Source organism: Musa acuminata, chromosome BXJ2-8, assembly GCF_036884655.1.
Source record: "Musa acuminata AAA Group cultivar baxijiao chromosome BXJ2-8, Cavendish_Baxijiao_AAA, whole genome shotgun sequence".
In the NCBI taxonomy this organism is placed as follows: domain Eukaryota; kingdom Viridiplantae; phylum Streptophyta; class Magnoliopsida; order Zingiberales; family Musaceae; genus Musa; species Musa acuminata.
In genome coordinates this window covers 49,892,928-49,915,579 of record NC_088345.1, presented here as the reverse complement: position 1 = coordinate 49,915,579, position 22,652 = coordinate 49,892,928, and the positions used below count along the sequence as shown (strand labels likewise).

The 22,652-nt window shown below is 40.3% G+C and overlaps 6 protein-coding genes across 8 annotated transcripts; 2 read left to right on the top strand and 4 right to left on the bottom strand.

Moving 5' to 3' along the window:
* The first annotated feature begins 103 nt into the window (after window positions 1-103).
* Window positions 104-1,836, top strand: LOC103996079 (heat stress transcription factor C-1b). Of its 2 annotated transcripts, XM_018830322.2 has the most exons (3): window positions 104-523; window positions 624-1,234; window positions 1,416-1,836. In XM_018830322.2, exons 1-2 carry the CDS (start codon window positions 296-298, stop codon window positions 1,218-1,220), a joined length of 825 nt encoding a protein of 274 aa, XP_018685867.2. In that variant the 5' UTR covers window positions 104-295; the 3' UTR covers window positions 1,221-1,234; window positions 1,416-1,836. The 2 variants fall into 2 exon arrangements, with proteins under 2 accessions (XP_018685867.2, XP_064978665.1); XM_065122593.1 differs by lacking the exon at window positions 1,416-1,836 and having other exon boundaries at window positions 624-1,357.
* Window positions 1,837-2,670: 834 nt separating this feature from the next.
* On the bottom strand, window positions 2,671-3,854 carry LOC103996080 (transcription repressor OFP1-like). The gene has a single exon (XM_009416897.3). The coding sequence runs from the start codon at window positions 3,716-3,718 to the stop codon at window positions 2,774-2,776; it is 945 nt and encodes a 314-aa protein (XP_009415172.2). The 5' UTR covers window positions 3,719-3,854; the 3' UTR covers window positions 2,671-2,773.
* Window positions 3,855-4,543: 689 nt separating this feature from the next.
* LOC103996081 (uncharacterized) lies at window positions 4,544-7,391 on the bottom strand. The gene is made up of 3 exons (XM_065122594.1): window positions 6,964-7,391; window positions 6,275-6,395; window positions 4,544-4,863 (listed from the first exon to the last, which is right to left on the bottom strand). Exons 1-3 carry the CDS (start codon window positions 7,109-7,111, stop codon window positions 4,590-4,592), a joined length of 543 nt encoding a protein of 180 aa, XP_064978666.1. The 5' UTR covers window positions 7,112-7,391; the 3' UTR covers window positions 4,544-4,589.
* Window positions 7,392-7,536: 145 nt separating this feature from the next.
* On the bottom strand, window positions 7,537-12,969 carry LOC103996082 (protein LIKE COV 1). The gene is made up of 7 exons (XM_009416900.2): window positions 12,627-12,969; window positions 11,751-11,803; window positions 10,206-10,315; window positions 9,014-9,181; window positions 8,843-8,940; window positions 8,067-8,193; window positions 7,537-7,935 (listed from the first exon to the last, which is right to left on the bottom strand). Exons 1-7 carry the CDS (start codon window positions 12,801-12,803, stop codon window positions 7,844-7,846), a joined length of 825 nt encoding a protein of 274 aa, XP_009415175.1. The 5' UTR covers window positions 12,804-12,969; the 3' UTR covers window positions 7,537-7,843.
* Window positions 12,970-16,721: 3,752 nt separating this feature from the next.
* Window positions 16,722-17,915, top strand: LOC135620018 (probable WRKY transcription factor 65). Its single transcript, XM_065122591.1, has 3 exons — window positions 16,722-16,932; window positions 17,009-17,164; window positions 17,237-17,915. Exons 1-3 carry the CDS (start codon window positions 16,832-16,834, stop codon window positions 17,772-17,774), a joined length of 795 nt encoding a protein of 264 aa, XP_064978663.1. The 5' UTR covers window positions 16,722-16,831; the 3' UTR covers window positions 17,775-17,915.
* Window positions 17,916-18,473: 558 nt separating this feature from the next.
* On the bottom strand, window positions 18,474-22,565 carry LOC103996084 (ras-related protein Rab11D). Of its 2 annotated transcripts, none has more exons than XM_009416902.3 (3): window positions 22,207-22,565; window positions 19,784-20,216; window positions 18,474-18,763 (listed from the first exon to the last, which is right to left on the bottom strand). In XM_009416902.3, the coding sequence occupies exons 1-2, from the start codon at window positions 22,425-22,427 to the stop codon at window positions 19,784-19,786; spliced, it is 654 nt and encodes a 217-aa protein (XP_009415177.2). In that variant the 5' UTR covers window positions 22,428-22,565; the 3' UTR covers window positions 18,474-18,763. The 2 variants fall into 2 exon arrangements, with proteins under 2 accessions (XP_009415177.2, XP_018686464.2); XM_018830919.2 differs by lacking the exon at window positions 18,474-18,763 and adding an exon at window positions 18,832-19,178.
* Window positions 22,566-22,652: the final 87 nt, after the last annotated feature.

Sequence of the window (22,652 nt, the reverse complement as noted above, 5' to 3'; positions counted from 1 at the left end):
TTTGAGTCATGACCTTATGAGAGGGGAACTGTTCCTTGTCTCATGCGAGACAGGTGAATTCTATCTACCCTTGATATCCATGGAGAACATAAAGAGGAGCAGTTGGTTCTCCATCGACGACAGAGAGACTCTAAACTGCCCCTCTTCCCCACCAGTCCGGCAATCAACAGTGATTGGGCTTTTCATGGCTTTTAAGTAAGCAAGCATAGCCCAGAGAGAGAGAGAGAGAGAGAGAGAGAGAGAGAGGAGGAGAAGGTCTGAGAGTCTACAGATTGAAATCATAGAGTAGATTAGGATGGAAGAGAAGAGCAGAGCTTGCACTGGAAGCCAAGAACAAGTAGCGCCATTCGTAGCAAAGACGTATGAGATGGTGGAGGATCCAAGCTCCGACTTCTTGATCCGGTGGGGGAAGAAGAACAACAGCTTTGTTGTGGTCGACCCCAACGACTTCTCGTGCTTCCTCCTCCCCTCCTTCTTCAAGCACCGCAACTTCTCCAGCTTCATCCGCCAGCTGAACACCTACGTCGCGTCGGCCGCCCTAATCTTTCCTTCGCCGCAACGCTTCCGACGTCGTCTCACGTCAAACTGATGCGTGCGTGTTTCAACGTTTGCTTTGTGTACAGGGGTTTCGGAAGGTGGAACCCGATCGATGGGAGTTCGCGCACGAGTCGTTCCTCAAAGGGCAGACTCACCTCCTCCCTCTCGTCACGAGGAGGGGGAAAAGCGAAGGCGGGTTGCATGGGAGCAGCAGCAAGGACGGCGTGGAGGGGGAGGAAGAGCGGGTGTTACTGCAAGAGCTTCATAGGCTGCGGCAGGAGCAGAAGGCACTGGATGAGGAGGTCACGGTGATGAGCAGGCGACTGCAGGCCACCGAGAGGAGGCCGCAGCAACTGATGTCCTTCCTCGTTAAAGCAGCCCAGGATCCCAACCTCCTGCAAAGACTCGTGCAATCCAAGCAGCAGCAGGCGTCCATGAAGAAGAAGAAGATGCGTCTATCAGCTGCTCTTCCTCTTCCGAAAGATCATGGAATCTTGCTGCCCTTCGGTGAGGTTTCAGCGATGGAACCAACGACGTTTGACCCTTTAGGGATTAGCAGTTTTGATTACGGTGGTCTTTCTGTGAGATCCCAACCCGAGTGTAATCTGAGGGGGACGACGAGCTCAGGGGCAGCATCATCACTTGCCTTCCCGTACTCCTCGCTCGACCGAGGATTTCTCTAGCTAAAAAATCTATGGTTAGATCTTCCTCCTGTGCCTGAGGAAGATTTGCTTTTTTCCTATATCTCCCATTAAATTATATTAGTGTACCACTACATCGATCTTTGCTGATCTTATAGAAGATGCCGTGAATCTATCTATGTAATGCGAGTCCCACAGTGTCTGATGGCGTCATTTGATCTTTCCATGGGAATGCAGAGCTCGAACCCACTAAACGAAATTTCACATTTAGCCGCGGTGACTGATGGGAGGAGCGGACGCAGAGCGACGGCAGGGCTTGAAAGAGACGAAGAAGAGGAACAGGAGGATTCCGGGGCTTCGCTTGGCGGGCGGAAGAAAAGGGTGGCACGGGACGCGCGGCAGTCTGAGAGAGGCCGGGAGGAAGACTGGGAGCACGGGACCGTTGACCGAAGAGTAATAATAATACTTCACTTACCCGTTCACACCACACCCTACATTGAACCTTCGACTTCTTGCCGGTCCGCTCACGCCGTTGTTGCTATTGCTGCTGGAGAGAAGGAAAAGGGCCGGTCTTGTGCTGTGGGGCCCTGTGAGAGTAAGAGTGTGTATAGTGTTTATTAATTACTCCGATCATAAAATAGAGAGTTTTTTTTTTTCATTTTTTTATTCAAAGATAAGTAAAGAAAATAAGATTTTAACTTAAAAAAAAATAAAAAACATGTATTACATCTGTCTTCACTCAAACCCTGAGATCTGAGACCTATCACTTATGTAATATTATACTAATCAAAAGCTTATTATCACAGCAGAATCCGATTAGATTAAGTCTAATTCATGTATACAAAATACTTAAATTTAAACTAATAAGAATTTAATTCATTTTATTGAGATTGATGAGTGGATAATTAATAATATAACATCATTATTTCTTAAACAGACTGAACAACTGCAAAAGAATACTTCATTTAATAATAATAATAATAATAATAATAATAATAATTCATAGGAGAAATACCTGACGGTCTTTGATGGCTCACGAAGCGGCGGCCGCCTCTCCCGTGCAGCCTCCCCAAAACCATGTGTGGCATCCACGGGATCCGCAATTCCGCCGTGACTCCCGTTGCCAATCTTCCCGCACTAGCAGCTGTTTTCTCCCATGCCATGCCATGCCATGCCATGCGAGTCCAAAACACTCTTGACGCCATCCCACCAGCCCACAAGAAATAACAACTCCCACAGCAGCACGAGGACGATGCGCCTTGCATGTCCAGCCAAGCAAGAGAGAGAGAGAGAGAGGGGTATCTTCTGGTTGCTCAATGCCATTGTTTCAGCAGATAAGAGCAGATCCAACCACGTCTGATGTGTCGATGTCTTATTAACGTTTAGCTGACTTGGGTGTGTGTTGATTAGCATATGGAGTTTGATGGATCTCTTCATTTCTTTGGATATTTCTCGTACCATAAGAACATAGATGTGATTGCTACGCCAACTCTTTCGAACAGAACCGTAACAAAAAATTTCAATAACAGACATCGAAGAACAATGGCAGAGATGTTTATCGATCGATCTGCAGCCTTGCCGGAACATCACCAACATTACATGCATTGCTCAGCCAACATCGCTTCCCATACGTCGACAAACGCCTCTAGGATCACAGGGTGGTGGAGAGGTGAATTCAAGGAAAGGTAGGAGTGGAGGAGGTCCTCCATGTCGCTTGCGCCGCTCATCCCCCGCTCCACGATCATCTCCACCATCGAGCTCCGGAAGTCCATGTATGGATCTCTGGAGTTCTTCACGACGGCAAATCCGGCCTTCTTCTCCGTCGAGGAACTGCGGGCCGCTAATGGCCATGGCTTACTGCTTCCGCGGTCGCCTCTTCTTGGTGGGCGTCGGGTGGACTTGAAGCTCTTGCTCCTTCTCTTCTTCTTTTTCGTCGTCGTCGTCGTCGCCTTGTTCCTCGTCCCCCTGTTGCTGCAGTAGAATTCGGATGAGTCCGAGGAGAAGCTCTTCGACGACAACAGAGTGCCTGACCCTTCCTCTTCTTCGTCATCATCGCTGAAGAGACCAAGCTCGTCGTTGCAATCCAACGAAGAAGAGCTACTAAATCCATCACCAGTCGGCAGCAGCTTCCTCGTTTCGGTTCGTCTACTGCTTCCCTTCGTCCCATGAGCTTTCTGCTTCCCGTCTTTGTCGCGAGAGCAGTAATACCAGTTCCTCATGGGAGAAGACGGCGACGCGGGAGGGCACTTCCTCCCCTCTCTTGCTCCGGTATCGTAAAGATCTCCGTTCTCGGTCACTCTCCTCTCCTTCTTCTTGGCCTTCATCTCCATGGATACCTGCACGACGGGAGCGATGCGATGCGTGCAGCGGCGGCTGTAGGAGCGGCACCGGGCGCAGGACTCTGGCTCTTGGCGTGGAGGAGCGTCGGTTGAGAGCTTGATTAGATCGGAAGCAGTTGTGGTCGCCGTGGTGGTGCAAGAGGAACGGAGAAGAGCCCGAGCGAAGCGATGCTTCAGACCTGGATTGCCTGCCTTGCTCATCGCTCGGCTCTTCGTGTCACTTCCCGCCGCTCTCCTCCTTCCTGCCACTTCGATGGAATAGAAAGGAAGAGGGGGGAAAGGCCGGTATATAGCTGAATCTTTGGAGGTGGACTGTGTCACTCGTGACTCGGTCCCTCATTGGCTCACGAACTCTTTCACAGGTCATAGACTTTTTGTTGGGAGTAATATTGGTTTGTAATGACACTGAAGTCATCATGAGTCCCATGTACTTCGACAACTGAGCCACATCAACAACTATTTCGCCACCAATCTTATAACTTGCATTGCAGCAAAAATGTATATAAAGATTTTAATGTGTATTTATCTCATTGACCTCCAGAAAAAAGTAGGTTAATCATAATTAGTTAAAGTTAATATCTGAATGTTTTTATTATCATAATAAGGTTTCGAAGAATATTAATGTTATTTAGAGAAATAACTAATGATCAAATGATAAGCAACCAGCGAATAATTAACCACAACGATATACATTAATTAAAAATAAGAAAATACAATAAATATTTTACAATTTTATCTTAAAAAGCAAATAAAGCATTGGCACAGTATCCTCAACCTCTGTTTTCAATTTATGTGGGTCTCCACCAAGAGATTGAAGACAAATCACAGAGATCTGCCTTTCTGTCGTCTTTATCGCGATGGTACGAAGCAAGTAGCAGTGCCTTTGTCTTGCCCCATGGCCCGTAGCCCTGTTAAGAGAGCAAAACAAAGCTAAAGGTGAGTCACTGCATGCCTGTGTAGTCACACTCTGTTCGATTCTCATAACAGGTTAACGCCCCAAAAGAGATCAAGCTGGAGCACGGGAAAGAAATGCCAAATCTTCCTCTCCATTACATGACGAAATGATTCGATGTTACACGAGGAAGCAATCACATTGTTTGACTGAAGGGGTGGAGAAAAGCTTGGGGAGACGGGGGTGGGGGAAGCTGCCTCTGCTGTTGGCTTGTGATATGGCTACTTGTGTCACAGGCACATTGGTTCGCTTGTGAGCAACTCTGGTGTGTGTCGTTGTCATCTCAGGTGGTCCATCCCCATTGGTACGGAGCTGACAGGCGGGCATGGGTGACTGGATGCTGAGGTCACACACAATAAGGCGCGTCTCCCGGAAAAGCATTTGCCACGAAGACCTGCAGTCTAAGAGTAAGAAGCTTTTGTTATATGAGGAGTCATCTGAACCCGATTGGGTGTTGAGCCCATCAACCCTTGAAGCACTGGATTACTAATGAAGTTACTGGATCAACTTATTGGATCATAAGTTCAAGCACAAATAATTTTAAACATATATATATATATATATATATATATATATCATAAATCATTCTAACTTAAAACAAATATGTTTGAAAATAATTTAATTTTATGGCAAAAAATAATCATAAAAAATATGTATTTATTAAGATAATTAATGAAAATATATAAGAAGAAAAAAAATTTAAACATAGCTTTAATTGACTTAGAGAAAATCTATAATAAGATTCCTAGAGATTTATTATGATGAAATTTAGAAAAGAAATATGTATTCACTAATTATATTGATATTATTAAAGATATGTATGATAATATAACTATTAGTGTTATAAGAATGTATATAGTGAATTTTCTATTAGCATAAGATTATATCAAAGATCCATATTAAGTTCCTATGTTTTCATATTGATAATAGATAAATTTATTAGTCAATTCGTGTATATTATTTACTAATGACATTATCTTATTTGATAAAAGTTTAAATGAAATTAATTATAAACTTAATTATAGAGGCTATCATTAGAAATTAAGATTTTTAGATTAAGTATGATTAAAACTCTTAGAATAATATATAAAATATAATTTTAGTAATTATAGAACTAGACATGAGAATATAATTAGTTAGATGGATAAGAACTCCATTTAAGTAAAAGTTTTAAGTATCTTGGATCAACTATTCAACAAGATTGAAAGATTAATGAGGATATTAGTTATAGAATAAAAATAGAATAGTTAAAATAACGAAGGATATAGTCTTGTATAATCATCAAAGGTAATTAAAAAAATTATAAAATAATTGTAAGACCAATAATACTTAATGAATCTAAGTGTTGGACAATTAACAAACAACATATACAAAAGGTTTGTATTGTTGAGATAACAATGTTGAGATGAATGTGTAGAGTTACCATGAAAGATAAAAAAAGATATTTTCACTTGTGAACAACTAAGATCTTCATGGTGTCATTTTGGTTAAAACAATCGTACTATGTATATCAAACAAAAAAAAAGGCAAGTTCATCGGCCCTAATTGTGACCATAGATGTATTTCATACTATTGTGTTTTTCCTTGTCCAACACCTGCTAAGGGATCAATAATACCTTTAAAAAGTTCCTTTCACTGGGTTTAGGTGTGCAGCAAACCACTAAATTTATCCTTTTATTCAGCTTTCATGTAAGCACACAAATGAGAGTTCATAAATAAAAATTCAAATATACTTTTATGCATATTCTATATTTACAAGTAAACCATCGACTAACAGTGTTATGTTTAAGCTTAAAAATGCTTACTCTTCGAGGGTTGCAGCAGACAAAGCGCACGCGATCGAGGGCGGGAGAAGACAAGCTGCGGTCGAAGAAATGAACGTGTCATACTCGTCGGTGAAATGGATTAGCCGGGGAAATTTAGGGTCTGAAAGGGAAGAGAAAGGGTATTAGACTTAAACATGTACATCTACATTTGAGTTCAAGCTCGACAAAAGAAGCATGCATCTCTATTGAAATAGTTACAAGAACAATTATATGATCACCAAAATCTAAAAAAAAGGGTACTCATATGAATCATTAACTGCGCCAACATACCTCCAGAGAGCTAATATTAGAACAAGTGACAAGCACACATGGATTCTTCACCATAAGTATGATTAAAATTCACTCACAACAATGCAAATTTAGAAAGAGGTCTTTATTCTCTAAACCTTACAACCCGAATGGATTCACGATACCACCAGAAGATAAATGCAATGTCTAGTATGATCCTCCACGTCCATCGGAAACCATCAATTGCAAAAGTTCAAACGGAGTGGGAGATCAATACACTATAATTCATTAGAATCAAGTTTTATTCTCTGCCTTTCAACAGAGTACTTCCAAGATCCGGCCAAAGCTCAGGATTCGATGGAGATCAACACCTCAACAGTATATACAAACCTAAATGCACTACTATACCATCCAAGAGAGAGAAATGGAGCGAATCATACCATGATTACGGGGCCGAGGAACTGGTAGAGTTGGGGTTTGGGCTCGGAGTTCACGCCGATGAGGATGAGGAGGGATGAAGCCGTAGTGGGTGATCGCCAAGGCCTTCTGCATCGTCGAGGTGCTCCACTCATTGAGGCACTTGGCCATCGACGCTCCTCCGGCCCCTCTGAGACCTTCCCTCTTTCTTGTTGAGAGAAACCCTGGGAGCCATCGATCTCTCCTCGACCGACCCGCTTTTTCTTTCGCCCATCACTCAAACCCCTGCAGGGTCTATCAAGGAACGACTCGCGCGTGCGATCACCGCACCAGCACGAGACGGCCCAATAATGGCCCATACAATTACCAGGTATACTTCCTTTATTTTATATTTTATTTATTTGTTTGATTCAACAATATTTTTTACTTCGTTCCTCTCTTCCTCTCGATTCAGCCTGTTCAGGAAAGTATACTTCATTACTTTATATTTCTTCCTCTTCCTCATATGGAGGAGGGCCAAAAGATTGCTAAACCTTCGAACTTTTCTTTAACCCGTCAGGAAAAAAATAATGCAATGGCCGAAGAAGAATCAAAGATAGATGACTAACTAAAGAAAATAGGATTATACCAAAAATACTTGTACGATCCATAATGCGGGAACTATATATTACCTAACAATTACAACACGATGAGGAACTTAAAAGAGTAAAATATGGAACATCATCATGTAGAATACTACCAAATTTCTTATAACCTATTTACAAGACAGATATATAGACCGAGTCAAAAGGAGGACGCTAAGAGGCATCCAAAGTTGCCAGCCCACTCAGAAAAATGGGAGAAAAGTCTTCCACAGCCTAAAGCCAAGAGAAATTATACCCTGCATGTATCTGATATCTCAAACTAAGGGTAGGTTCTGGTTCTCTCAGGTACTGTATGCGGATCCAGTGTTGAGAGAATCTGAGGCATTGACATACCCCCAGAAACAACAATCTCTGCAATTAAAGACAAACTCAAGATTCATAAAAAAGCATATACTGAAAATTAATTGACTAATATTGTAGTTTTCTTTCAGGATAGTTGACATAGGCAAAGTGCATCAAACAACATGAGGATAGCAACCTACCGATTCCTTCCCGAACAGAGAGATTTGGTCTAATAACATCATTTGAGTTGACCAGAAAGATGTCACCGATGTAAAGATGGTTGGTTGGAACGTAGACGCAGAAGAGTTCATCCTCACCAGAATAACTCTGTTATAAAATCAAGTGACATACTAGACATGAGACCATAGACAAGTAACAATAGCAGAATTTCAAAATATAGAAAGCACAACATGATCACAAATAGTGTCTAGTTAGTCCTAGACACTAGGCCGAAAAATATGTGCAAATGGATGCTTGATGCTTGTGTGAAGACATAAGAATTATTTACTTTTTTTTAATTCCTTGATCTCCATTGATAGTATAGATTGTGATCTCATATAGCAGTCAGCGTTTGGCATGTAGTGCCGCCATATTACCAAACATCGACTTCATAATCTTCTGCATTTGGATCCATCCCCCAAAAAAGAACTTATCTAAATTATATTATTTCAAGAACACAAAAGAGGCTCATGGAACCAATCAGATCACAGAAATTGCAGCTACCTAGAGTTGAAGACTTGAATCTTCAGTGTGTCCAAAAACATTTTTGCAGCTTCCAGGTTTTCCTTAGCTTTTTAAGGATGAACTGAAAGTGCATGTAACAAGCAATATTTCCTCTAAAGTGTAACATGGCAGAGACCAGTGCATGAACAAAATGCTTAAGCACATAAACATGAATTTGTGCTACAAAAACAAGCATGAATTATTATGCAACACATAATACCACCAACAGTTAATTATAATAGATGATTAGGACCTGAAGAATGACAGTGGAAGTGATGAATCCAAATGCATATTCGCCAACCCGAGGGTGCCTAATAATCACAACTTCCTTGAAGGCTTGTTTATTCTGGTCTGTATTGAAAAGAGAAAAAAAATCAGTGATGTATAAATAGGTTAAAAGATAAAGCAATTAGAGAACATTTACCAGGTGACACAGCAGAGCTAATTTGCTTGGAGGCATTGTAGATGTGACGTACAAATGGCATCCGCTTGATAAACCATTCACCAAGATTGAGGACAGATGTCCCAAGCCAGGATGACATGAACACTCCAACCAAGAAGATGAACAATATGGAAGTTACAAAGCCGAGTCCTGTGAAAGCAAGGATTCAACTATTCAACATACAAGCATGGAAGAAATGGCAAACAAATTAAAAGGATCAACTGCAAAACCTTTTCTTTTGACTTGGGTATCTTACACCATGTTTGCTCCAAAATCAGTAAAAACCACGTGCTACTAAAATGATAATATCTCAAGCAGAAGAAATGACGAATCAAGAAATGATCACATATGGACTAGGGTGCATGTGCATTTCTTGAGTGCACACGATTAGTGAAGAATGTGTGCCTGCCAAGGCATGCAGATGAACATACAGATGGACACCTAAATACATCTGATGCAAGCATAAAAAATAAAGACAAAAGTGAGCCATGAAAGAAGCAAAAAAACTGATATATTGCTCTGTCTCGCCAAAATAAGACGAATGACCCAGCAGCCGGATTAAAAATCATGCCAATCTACATAAAAACAGAACTAGAATAATAGCTCCTATTCTTTTCAGATGTATTAATTATGTAATATAAATCTTCAAACTTGTACATCTGTGATCAATCAGAGAGCAAACCCAAAGCCTTGTAATACAGTTTCCATATACAAGCCTTTGGATACAATTAAATGTGCGATCAGCATAGGAACATAAAGATAGCTTGAGCAATTAAAAGTTGACTACCTTAGTCATCAGATTTTCCAATGAAAAATAGTGAATTGCAATTAAACGTGAACAACAATGTTAGCCGTTGGTTTTGCAGCATAACGGATGAAGCTAAACAAAGGCTTTAACATGGAAGGTCCAAAAATGCTCTAATAATATTGCTATTATGAAAAAATGAAATAGATACAGCTTAAAAAGAAAGCCAATAAAGGAAAAATCAACAATGACAGTGTGGAAACATATACTTTCAAACAGAAACTAGTTACAGAAAAATCAACTATAATAGTCAAGAAAGCATAGCCAACACTTACCTTTTGAAGAAAACACTTCTATGTAATAAATCTAATGCATTTTTAGAATGTCTCTTGAACTACAAAGGAAAATTAAAAAGAAAAATGTGCATACCAAATATGTTTATCCCAAGCTGAGCAAAGATTGGAGAAAAGAATCCATCAACAAAACGAATAAACCACCAGGTGATATAGAAGGTGATCGCAATTGGAAAAAGAATCACACTGCAAAATGCAGAAAAAGGAACATACACCAGTAGTTAATAAGATTAGACCTACATACAGCTGACAGCTCATGGTGACTTATTAAAAGTACCCAAAAAACAAAGAAATGTGATGCCTTACGTAGACCAGAAACAAATAAGAAATGTGATGCTGTCTAACCAAGGCTATTAGAACATGCTGATATCGAGGAATCGCCAAAGACAACTCTACAACATATGTACGTTGTTTCTGTCAACTGCTTGAATAGTCATCAAATTGTATGAATCAGAAGAAAACTAAAAATGACTGGAAGTTCAAACTTATTTTGTTCTTCTGATTCTCCAAGAACAGTAGAGCAATCCCTGAGCTAAGCAACCATAAAGTTTTATTCCAGTCATCCCTAGTCTGGCATATTGACAAACAACAAAGCAGTTGTGGATATCTAAAAGCAGAACTCAAGGACCTGAATTGACACTTCCAGCAAACACAAAACCGTTTGCTTGGTATCTTTCAACATCAAATTTTATTCTTAGTAACCTTGTAAAAGTCATTAAAACTCTTGTGTGGTCTCATATTTTTCACTCATATCAGTCGGTACAGGGTGTTTATGATTTGCAATATTGGTTGATTCTGATACCACATTGCTGATCCATACTGGCTTCATCTAAGGCCAAATTAATTTTTTAATTTCTCAATTTCTAAAGTTAGAAATTGCAAGCATTGATCAAACTATATCCAAGTGGATTGATTATAGGAGCATAGATACCTAAAAAGAGTGGAGACAAGTTCACTCATACGCTAAAGGAAAAAAGTGCCTTCCCGATAAGATATAGATGATGGGAAATCCAGTTTCTGTTGCCATTTGACCAATTATATCTGATAATAGCCTTAAACTGAAAAAAGGAAAGAATAGAAGCATAACAAAGAAAATAAGAAGTGAAATGTTAAGTCAAAGGAGACACAATGCCTTTGACTGAGAGTGAAACTGAGGAGACGCTACCACTATTGTGTTTGTTATTTGTTGCAACTATTGAATTTATCATCTACCAACATCATTGCACTATATAACAGCAGTCAACACCAATGTTGCAAGGCCATAAAGAGATGAAGGAAAAGGCTAAAAAGAAGCTTCCATTCTCTTACATTATATAATATTAACAAAAGGAACAAGTGAAACCAAAAGAGAAATTAATTGATTGCTGCCCTTGTGACTGGGTTACAGTGACCATTGGGGGTCCATAGTACCATGAGTAATGGCTATTAGAAACGTTAACAGGCCGTTCCCTAGGTTCTTCATATAAGTTTGTCAATATTTTTGAACTGAAACCACATTGGACAAGGAAAAATGGCTAATCAAGGAACTCCAAAGCACAATGCCCTAGCAAGATGCCTGGAAATTAAAATTAAAGAAAAGGTAAAATATAAATCATGCTGAACACTGATGAGAGAAGCTTACCACCCAGTCATGAACTTTTTTGAAACCCAACTACGGATGACTTTATAGCATGCCTGCAATCAAAGTAGCGGATAATTTATCGAGACCACTTCTTCACAAAAGCAGCATCAATAAGCATAAAATCTTACACACATCAATGCAACCTTTGACAAGATTTTCAATATAACAGAAGCAAGCGCGTTAAAGTAAAGCCACATATCCTCTTTCCAGCATTTAACTAAAGTATCATGCTTTGCAAAACATAGGCAAATGCGTCCATATATACAGACATAGGGAGTCATGATCTCTACATTGAAGACTTTGATTGTGAGTGCACGAATGTGGCGTAAGGATGAAGACTATATGTCATAGTGACATAGCATGGGAAAGAATACCAAGGGATTTAGGCACATCAATGTACAAGGTATCTCAATCAATTAAATGGCCCAAACTAATTAAAGAAGCTAGCTACATGCTGCACCTAAACTTGAGTTGCCGTAGCAAACAAGATGTATAATCAACATATTTCTTTGCAGATAAATGGCCACGGCAAGCAAATAGCAGAAGAAAAAGAATTTTTCTGCAATGGTGAGTCCTTGGTGCGCAATAACACCAAATTTGAGAAGGAGCTGCGAATATCCATTTGAAGTTCAAGCCTAATTAGGTCAAATAAACAGCATCACTTTCCAGGAGACTGGTCGACTCACGAACGAACCCTGGCGACCAGGAAGCCAAACCCAGGCTTAAATCCATCAACATCAACATGGGAGAAGCTAAATTGCTTCCAATCACCACAGAAATGAAGGGGGAGGAAACATGAAACTAAATCGAAAAGGGAGAAGAACAAATCGAAGAGAAACGCGACGAGGGACGAAGAGATCGCGGTGGGTAGGTCACCTCTCGACCGGAGTGGGAGGTGGGATGGGGATGGTGGTGGTGGTGGTGGGCAGGGGAGGCAGAGGAGGAGGAGGCCCTGGAATCGGGGTCGTCGGCGGCGGTGGCGACGGGGATGAGCAGCTCGCGATCCCTTTCCCTGTTCCCCATCGGGCTCGACGACTTCACGTCGCCCATCATCGGCTCTCTTATTTCGGGAAGGGAAATAGAAATCCGTTTACTTTCCGAAGACGCTCGACGAAGCGCTCGAGCATACCAAATGGGAAGGGGAAAGGGCTGGCAGGAGGAGTCACGAAGGTGGGGAGGAAATATACTGGACGCCACCCACAAACGGCACCCTCGACGGCACCACTGTCGGTGGGCTCACGGTTGTGGTGTAGATTGATTCGATGGACGGTCGTCTTATGCCAGATGAACGGCTAGATTTAGACTGGCCTCTTGATCTTGATGAGGTATCGAGATCACGAAGTTGGGCCCATTGGATGGCTGAGATGAAGTAGGGAATAAAAATCATCGTCTGATGACACACAAAATAGTTCCCTTTCTTTTTCTTTTTCTTTCGTTTTTTTCTCGGAAAATAAGATAAAGTCGTTCTAATGTTGGTCACCAAAAATTACAAGAGTGAGGTAGAAATTAACGTCTGTACTGTTCATAAAAGTGATCATAAAGCTGATGAATTCACTTCTCTTTGCCTCGTAGAAAAGGATTTGAAGGAGAGATTAAACCATGTGTTAAGATAAAAATGAATATTTATAAATATTTTAAATAAGATATTTTAATTTTAATTTTTAATGAATAAAGAAATCTATTATCATTGTCTGAAATAACTGAACTAAGAATATATCGAATCTTGCGATATCGTGTTATGAATCTTGCGATATCGTGTTGTATCGAATATTTATAAACTTTGATGCTTAAATTAGTTTAAAAATTATAGTGTCGATGAAATATAAAAAAATAAAATCTTAGGAGTGCTTTTATAGTGTTGGCTTGGGGCTATGATGATTGCATAGTTGCATTGATATCAATGCCATATTTCTCATCTAAAATAGAATTGTGTTATGTTAAATATAAACATGTGATAGTCATAATATGGTCAGTAACATTTAAGATATGATTTGATGTTAGATGCAGAAGATGATGATGATGATGATGATGATGATGATGATGATGATAAAAATGTTAGGGTGTGATACTAAAGTATTGATCACCTAACATTGTGACATTAATCATCTAAAATTAAGCTATTAGTTACTTCGTATTGAAGTATAGATTATGTAATATTGAAGTGTTGGATAGTTAACTTGAGTTTATTGTGTGATAGCAAAAGATGCTTAAATTTTTTTAATATTTAAATAAATATATTTATGGATTTTTTTTAGAAAATATTTAAGGATTTCACACTCCCTTTTCCAAACAGTACATTTAATTAAAAAAAACTAAACTATCTCTTAAATTTTTTTTTAACTTATTATAATACTTTGATTTGTTACTATCTTCGCTACCACAATAAAGTCTATTTAAAAGCATTATAAATGATCTTAATCTCAATTAAATTAATTAAAAATTTAAAAAAATATAATATTGCAATGTTCTACGATGACAATCAAAGAGGTATGATATGATATCGTTTATAGTATTTTTAGTATATCAATAAAATATCCTAAATATTATTAAAAATATAAATAAGCTAAAAGAAACAATGAAAAAGAGCGAAAATTTTTTTTGAGGGTTATTTTAGATATTTTTAAATTAAGAGTATTATTTTGTAAAAAATAAGAGAGTATTCGTTTTGAGAAATATTTTATATATATATATATATATATATATTATACAATTGAAAAATAATTTTGGAGTGGATATTTACGTGACATTAAAATGGTTGCTTGTGATGCTGGAGTTTGTACGTCGAACGCGTGGGTCCCATTGCCACCGTGTCGCCACCATGCGTGGATGCGATGCTTTGGTCCCGTTGATCTCACCACCGTTGATGTGATGGGATGGGTCCATCGCCAGCCCTACGAAGCCCGGCGTTTGGACCAACGTAGCGTGCCTATCTAGAAAGCCCGAGGGCCGCGGTGGATGCCGCGTGCCGATGCCGTTGACTTTTGCTTCCTCTCGTCAAAGGACCGCCGGCTTGCGAGGGCAAATCCACCGTCCTCGTTAAGCAAACCACGTGAAGTCATCAACGTAGATCAATATAATTTTCGAATATATGATAAATGACGTGATCGGAAAGAAAACTCTTCGATTATTAGATCCAAAATATTAAAACATGATAATTTACAGACCGATCTTGAAATAACGTAATCACCACATGGGGGTCCCATTCATCCAAATCTCATTAATTATAATTACAAGTAAGCAAATTGGTGTTAGGTCATGAGGCTAATGTTGGTTCTCATATTTATCTACTATAAACTTTCACATCTTATACTCGACCAAATATCAAACATATTCGATGAAATAATGTCGAATCACAAAGCCCAATAAATTAATATTCGATGAAATAATGTCGAATCACAAAGCCTAATAAATTATGTGAATATATCTTGATTAGGTTCGATGGACTCCTATCAATTTCGTTTGATCTAAACTACTCATCAAAAAGCTTAAGTTGAAATTGATAATAGTACATTTATTAGATCTTTATAAGTCAATCTTAATCTTATCCACGTGGGACTAATCAGAGTTGTTATAATATAATTTTTTTATGTCTCATATATATATAATTCTTAAAATTATTATTTTAAAATTTTATCATCAAAATAAGTTTCTTAAAGTAATGATTAATTAACAAAACGTATATAAATTCATAAGGGGGGAAGAGAGAGAGAGAGAGAGCGAGAGACGCTTTAAGATAAAAACCATGTACACTTGGTCGATAAAACTTATTAGAATATATCGAAGTCTTTAGCTATGATCGTAAGACATTAAAATCAAAATCTAATTTCGTGGCTTATCATTAATTAAAAACAAAAATAAATAAATAAATAAAATAAATAATAAGAAAAGCCATGAAATGATCCGTTAATTTGGGTAGGAAGGCCAGCCGAATGCCTTGGATGATTGACGTTGGAGATGCTGCATCATCGACTTCCCGGCCATGAATCGAGCCACCTCCGTATGAGCACGCAGCATCGTTCCCACCAATTCACCGCGTTTATCGACAGCTCGTGCCACATCACTGGTTGACCGTCGCAATTAAAAGATCTTATAACTCGTTGACTCTTCCTCGACGGAGGACGCGTTCATATGCCTCTGGCTGTGACGGCGATTCTTCCGCTGGCTGCTTCCCAAAAATTAAATAGGGATTAAAGAAGAGATCCAACTCGAACAAGTCGTTTGACCAAACCGCATTACAGCGAGCTGTGATCCCATTAATATATTGCAAACGTAGATAGATACACGAATAGTCTAATTGAAATTATTGGTTGATCCGTTCCTTTTTCCTAACTAAACAGCCAGCAAGAGCTGTTCAATTATGATATATATGTTTATAAGGTTGGGCATGTTAGTCTATGGAAACATTATGGGCTAAATTATCCTTTCAAGGATAAACCTTGCCACCACAGGAAGATTATTTCTTAATGGTTATTGGCTCTCCAATATCAATAGTATTTTGAAATCAATAGTTCAAGCTCATCGAATGAAATCATGATTAATGATCTCAGTACTCTCATGCATCAAATGAACTCCCTCCTTGTTCTCATGAATACTACTGCAAATCTGGTTAGCGAAAGGAAACTAAATTAACATACTTCAAGTATTCATGATGGAGTTTGCTCGGAGGGCTTGGAAATGAAGGAGAGAATTTGACTTGCTCGTATATGGATTGAAAGAGAGAGAGAGAGTGTGTGTGTGTGTGTGTGTGTGACTTCCAATGAAGGTAAGACAATTGGCTTTGGATGTCAGATTCAGGCGGATCCGAAGAATGGAGAGAAGGTGACACTTCCTGTCACGGAAGAACCAGCAAGCATTCACATCCTTCTTGATAGTTTATTTGTGCTACTTGCCCTCGCATTGCTTCGTTCCTTTTGGATAGAGACATGGAGAGCAGCTTCGTATAATATAAATAAGAACCCACACAACCGGCAGCAGTTTTATACTCTCCCAGCATGCAAATGGAAACCATGGAGATATCGTCTTGAGCTCCTCGCTTCATCTTATCTGCTCTATTCAATCAAACAAGCTCGTGAGACCTTAACATGGATGCATGGGAAGCGGAGGAGACGTCGAGACATGGCGGAGGTGACCGTGACCTGAAACCCAACCACCCCTTGGTTGCTCCTCCTTGCACGAAGAGAAGGTAGGCTTGCGGTTCGTCGTTGGGATATAGACAGATCGAGGTTCATATGTTCTCCTTTGGTGTTGTGGTCGGGCAGCCGGCGGTCGATCCAGAAGCGAGTGGTGTCGATCCCCATCGGCGACGCCGAGGGAGTCGGGTCGAGGAACGGCGGTGGCGAGGCGTTCCCACCGTCGGATTCATGGGCGTGGAGGAAGTACGGCCAGAAGCCCATCAAAGGCTCCCCTCATCCCAGGTGCGTAGAGAGAGAGAGAGAGAGAGAGAGAGAGAGAGCGAGCTTGGTTCTGATACGTACATGGACATGCAGGGGTTACTACAGGTGCAGTAGCTGGAAGGGTTGCCCGGCGAGGAAGCAGGTGGAGCGCAGCCGGCTGGACCCCGCCACGCTCGTCGTCAGCTACTCTTTCGAGCACAACCACCCCTGGCCGCTCCCCAAGAACGGCCGACACCACCAGAATCGCCCGACTCCGGCAGCGGAGCTCCCAGTGGAGGAGCCAGCGCCGTCGCCTCCGCCGTCGACCCAACCCTGCCCCCCCGAGCCGGAGGAGAAGTGCCCCGTGGTGATCGGTGAGGACGAGCCGCTGCTGTTGATCGACGACGGCGGCTTCCGGTGGTTCTCAGACGTGGCTTCCCCATGCTCCACCTCCGCGGGCTCCGACGAGCTGCTCTACGGCTCGGTCCACTTCGGCGGCGCCGACGCGGCAGTGGTGCCGATGCTGGAGGAAAGGGAGGCAGCAACGGCGGCGGGAGAGGAGGACTCGCTGTTCGCGGGGCTGGAGGAGCTGCCGGAGTCCTCGGTGGTACTACGCCGGGGGCTGGCGTCGGCGATGGGGACCAACGGATGATCGACGGCCGTCGATTAGACCGCGGGAGTGTCTTACGGCGTGTGATGGGCTAATCTGTCGTGGTTTCTGACGCGTACATGGCTTTTTACTTTGACTTTCTTATTAGTTTTTGGTTGACTTCTTCAATAATGACTTCACACACACATACATATACACACCCACTAGTTTGCAAAGTCATACACACGACAAAGCAGATTAAATCCAAAATAGACTCAATTCTTCGTAGCAGTTGGTAAATGTCTCTCTCACAAACCCATCTTCTATCTTGCCATTACTGAAGGCTAGCCACTTTCTCATCACTGATCTCGTAACGTAGAAGCAGAAATATATGAGCTATGTTACGTGCAGGCAAAACACAAATCAGTTCGTTCCATAGCAACATGGATAACAAGCAAAAGCAACAGGAGAATGAAGACAATGTAGGATTAGCTGAAGGCCAGATTTGTGGGTGAAGAAGTTCTAGAGAAACGTAAAAGGCGTACTAGTTCTTTCTCAGCCAATGCATTGTTGGTAGTGTGAAAAAACCATGTTTTGATGATGGTTAGCAAAAACATCCGTAAAATAGTTGGAGTGGGCATAAGTAATATTTTTGTGCCCTATGTCCCATCTTCGAGGTAATAGTATATTTTTTCTCAACCCATTCTATAGAGGACAACAGTCTCAAATACTGATGAGCAATATCAAACACAGACATACGTATCCCAGTAAGACTTTTATCATTCTCATACTAAGATTCCCAACTAAAATAAATCATGTACAGCGGCAAAGATAGATAGCATTTAAATTTATGCATGGACTTTTTATATTATAAAGATGTGGTAAGAACATGAGAGGCAGCCTTGTCGCTTGTAATCAGAATCAGATTGTTCTTATCCTGATTTTGGTCAAAGAGTACACTGCTCCCTACAATGGCTATCACAAGAGATTTTGAAGCACTGTATAGAGTTTCTTGAATATCTTTAGAAAAGGCAGGCATAAGAAACCATCATCTATCATGTAAAAAAAGATAATAAAAAGTTTGACATTAGTACATCTATCAGATTCATATAAATCAATCTTAATCTTAAGATATTATCATTAATCAGGATGTTAAAAAAAAAATTATTCTGTGTCAAGGCGTAAGCCACCTCAAGACGTATCGAAGAAGTCAAAGACGACAAACTAGTTAGACACAAATCTGGCAACAATCTTTGGGAGATTACCAAAACCCTAGATTTGCGCTTCAACATCTTATTGGCTACTTCTTCCCTTTCAAATGCATATTGCCCTTTCATAGTCAAGCCAACAACTTTCAGTCTACCTATTCCTAATTGATTTCACCTCGATATTGTAGTCTCATGCTTGTTGCAAATTGTGAAATCTGCACACGTCTGAACTTATCGAAGTTGAGCTTCATTTTTTTTCCTAAAAAGAAAAATATTTCCAAGAATAAGGAATATAGCTTCTTACAGAATAATTCCTTGTAAAATGTAACTTCCATTGGTGTTACCATACTCAAGGCTTGACCATTTTAATGCTTCTACCAGTTAACCGACAGATAAGAAAAATATAATTGTCAAGAAGTTCTCAGTCCCATCAGTTAATGGCACTTTTAAATTTATCATGTGTATAAACAACCAAGAACTAGCTGTGGAGAAATTTTTAATTCCATGACTTACAGATATTTCAAAATTTATCATGCATACGTAAACCAGGAATTCGGTGCAAGACCGAAAAAGAGGAATTCCACTATCAAAAATAGTGGTTACATATAAATCCCATCCCTACGATAAAACACATGTATGCATGTTTGGTGAATTCTAATTTTCACCACAGCAAATCCCGGTCTCAGCAATCGGAATATTTAAGTACGAAGATTTTCAGGTACAAACATTAAGATAACAAAATCTCAGTCTATTCACGTTCAAATGAATTGTCAATTTCAAAAGAAAAGAAGACAACTCAAATAATATAAAAAATAGGACATGCATCACAAAGAGAAAGCAAGCATTGAGCAACATCAATGTTACCTAACTTGAACAGCAGCCAAGTTTCTTCAGCGTAGAAGCATCATCCTTCACGTTTATTCTTTCACCTTTACTTGGTACAGTAGGCACCGCATCATCAGCTGCTTCAACTGCCTTCTTGCTGACAATGCGGTAAATATGAGTCAGGACCTCTTGAAATGCATTGTCCACATTTGTTGCTTCTAGTGCAGATGTTTCCATAAAATATAAAGATTCCTTCTCAGCAAAAGCTTTGCAATCTTCAGTAGGAACAGCAACAAGGTGTCGGAGGTCTAATTTATTCCCAATGAGCATGACAACAATGTTAGGATCTGTGTGGTTCCTCAACTCCTTCAACCAACGTGCAGCATTCTCAAATGTAGCATGTCTCGTAACATCATACACGAGCAATGCACCAACTGCTCCCCGATAGTAAGCACTAGTTATGGCACGATACCTACATTAGTGGGTCAAAGCAATCTATTAGAACTTGAAAAGATTTCAGCTTATGCAAGATCTGACAATTTTAAGTTCTATTGTATTATTCACAAATTATACTATAACATCCTTCTAGAGCATTTCTGCATGTTTTCTCTACCCCAGTTGTGACAAGTGGTAGTTTATTTGTTTCCAGCTGCATGTTATCTGTGCAAATTTTAGACTATAAAGAAGAAACTACAGAACAATTACTTAGTCTCCACAAGAATGATGATCTTGTCAAATTATCATGTAAGAATATTCAGATTAGGTTCACAGTGAACTCAGATGCATCTAACTGTTTCTGTATCAAATATCTACCAAAGAGACCACTCGTAGGAGTAGCTAAACAACAGGATAGTTAAATGACCAACAGATATCAGAACGGTGTAAAGCATGGCCTTGACCTCCCAGGCTGATGCGATGATTCAAAGGCAATTCCTCCCAGGAGGTGTAAAAATACAGTCGATAAAGAGAAGCTGATGTGATGAATAAAAGGAACTTGCTCGAGGACTGCAAGTTTGCAACATCCTGACAAAGGGCTGTAATGCAGAAGTATACAACTGCATGCCATACGAGTAAATTATAGAGAGCTTATGATGAGAAAATATACCCTTCTAGGCAAAGTCCATGAATTTAGATGATGGTAGACTTAATTTAGCATATTCTGAGATCCTGACATAATATTTTCAGATACACTACCAACACATTTAGATCTAACCTGAGACTTAAGGCTTCGAGCACTAGAAAAAAGGCAGCTCAATGTTCAAAACCAAAGACAAAGGTTGAAGCAACTTGCTTAAAACCAGAACCTTGATGTCCTTGAAGTAAACCAATCATATAATAAATATCATATTAAGGATCAGCAACTTTATGATGCCACACACTGGAAATCGACCATGGAGATTTCCACTGAAGTGAACATGGAGCTCAATATGACCAGGCACACTCATCCGGATTTTACAGATAAACATGTTCCCACCCTTATTACATTAAGGGTTGAGGACATAAGTAACTGGCAGAGTGTATAACTAATTTTATGAAAATTGTGTAAAAGGTTTAATAGGTGCAGGTCTAACTTGATGACCTACTGTAACTTAGCCACAATGCAATCCAACAATAAGGAAGTAACATAAAAGGCTAAGCGTAGAATGTCCACTGATAGGAAATCGACCATGGAGATTTCCACTGAAGTGAACATGGAGCTCAATATGACCAGGCACACTCATCCGGATTTTACAGATAAACATGTTCCCACCCTTATTACATTAAGGGTTGAGGACATAAGCAACTGGCAGAGTGTATAAATAATTTTATGAAAATTGTGTAAAAGGTTTAATAGGTGCAGGTCTAACTTGATGACCTACTGTAACTTAGCCACAATGCAATCCAACAATAAGAAAGTAACATAAAAGGCGAAGCGTAGAATGTCCACGGATAGGAACCCACGCAATCACATCTGAAATTTACTTTGAATGTACCCAATGATAGCACGGTAACAACGCAAGTGAATGGATTTGGAACAAGATTGCCCTTTTGAAACCAAAACGATCAGGATTGGGTCACGGGCGCAGTTTCCTTGCGAGCAGGAATTAGAATGAGCACATTGGAACTCCCGGACCCATATTGGAGGGAGCCTTGTGCTAGGCAGCCCTTTGTAATCGGCTCTATATGATGTGATGGTTAATTGAGTGAGATATCTTTGGGGTTGAACTGTCAAATAACAAACATGTTAAGATATCAGTTCATTTAATTTGACTCCAAATAGGCTAATCTGCGACTAACTTCAACTAAATTCTGTTCTTATCAGATGAAATCTTCATCTACAAACTGTGGGTTCACTGATTCTACTCCAGAATCAGAGATCTTAGATCTCTAGAGGCCCTTCCACAACCGAAGAGTAGATCGGCATTTGAAGCATGATCAAGTTCAAGAAAGGGGAACCGAGGTTCAAGAAAAGAAAGCGGGACCTCTCTTGGCCGGCAGTGTCCCAGATCTGGGCCTTGAGCACCTTGGCGTCGACGGTGATGCTGCGGGTAGCGAATTCCACGCCGATGGTGGACTTGGACTCGAGGTTGAACTCGTTGCGGGTGAACCGGGAGAGGAGGTTGGACTTGCCTACCCCAGAGTCCCCGATCAGCACCAGCTTGAACAAGTAGTCGTAGTCGTCCTCCGCCCGGTACCCCGCCATCTCTCTCTCTCTCTCTCTCTCTCTGATCTAGGTTTTTGGCAGATGGATTCGATGAATGAGCTCGGCGGAGAGCAATATGGCGAGAGAGAGAGAGAGAGAGAGAGACGAGAGAGCGAGAGAGAGAAAGAGAGACAGACGAGCGGGTTTCGAACAGGGTTCGTCGTAAACGAAGCAAATTCTTCTTACTATTTACCGATTACCCGAAAATTACCTGCTGTCTAATTG

What these genes read in the sequence shown, in the direction of transcription:
- LOC103996079 (XM_018830322.2), top strand. Translation starts at nt 296, where the DNA reads ATGGAAGAGAAGAGCAGAGCTTGCACTGGAAGCCAAGAACAAGTAGCG. An exon ending in TCCGCCAGCTGAACACCTAC is followed by an intron (nt 524 to 623) that starts GTCGCGTCGGCC and finishes CTTTGTGTACAG; the next exon opens with GGGTTTCGGAAGGTGGAACC.
- LOC103996080 (XM_009416897.3), bottom strand. Translation starts at nt 3,718, where the DNA reads ATGAGCAAGGCAGGCAATCCAGGTCTGAAGCATCGCTTCGCTCGGGCT.
- LOC103996081 (XM_065122594.1), bottom strand. Translation starts at nt 7,111, where the DNA reads ATGGCCAAGTGCCTCAATGAGTGGAGCACCTCGACGATGCAGAAGGCC. An exon ending in TCCTCGGCCCCGTAATCATG is followed by an intron (nt 6,396 to 6,963) that starts GTATGATTCGCT and finishes CTTCCCTTTCAG; the next exon opens with ACCCTAAATTTCCCCGGCTA. An exon ending in TCTGCTGCAACCCTCGAAGA is followed by an intron (nt 4,864 to 6,274) that starts GTAAGCATTTTT and finishes CTTAGACTGCAG; the next exon opens with GTCTTCGTGGCAAATGCTTT.
- LOC103996082 (XM_009416900.2), bottom strand. Translation starts at nt 12,803, where the DNA reads ATGATGGGCGACGTGAAGTCGTCGAGCCCGATGGGGAACAGGGAAAGG. An exon ending in CCTCCCACTCCGGTCGAGAG is followed by an intron (nt 11,804 to 12,626) that starts GTGACCTACCCA and finishes CTTTGATTGCAG; the next exon opens with GCATGCTATAAAGTCATCCG. An exon ending in TAGCTCTGCTGTGTCACCTG is followed by an intron (nt 8,941 to 9,013) that starts GTAAATGTTCTC and finishes TTTTCAATACAG; the next exon opens with ACCAGAATAAACAAGCCTTC.
- LOC135620018 (XM_065122591.1), top strand. Translation starts at nt 16,832, where the DNA reads ATGGATGCATGGGAAGCGGAGGAGACGTCGAGACATGGCGGAGGTGAC. An exon ending in CCTCCTTGCACGAAGAGAAG is followed by an intron (nt 16,933 to 17,008) that starts GTAGGCTTGCGG and finishes GTGGTCGGGCAG; the next exon opens with CCGGCGGTCGATCCAGAAGC. An exon ending in AAAGGCTCCCCTCATCCCAG is followed by an intron (nt 17,165 to 17,236) that starts GTGCGTAGAGAG and finishes ATGGACATGCAG; the next exon opens with GGGTTACTACAGGTGCAGTA.
- LOC103996084 (XM_009416902.3), bottom strand. Translation starts at nt 22,427, where the DNA reads ATGGCGGGGTACCGGGCGGAGGACGACTACGACTACTTGTTCAAGCTG. An exon ending in GACACTGCCGGCCAAGAGAG is followed by an intron (nt 20,217 to 22,206) that starts GTCCCGCTTTCT and finishes CCACTAATGTAG; the next exon opens with GTATCGTGCCATAACTAGTG.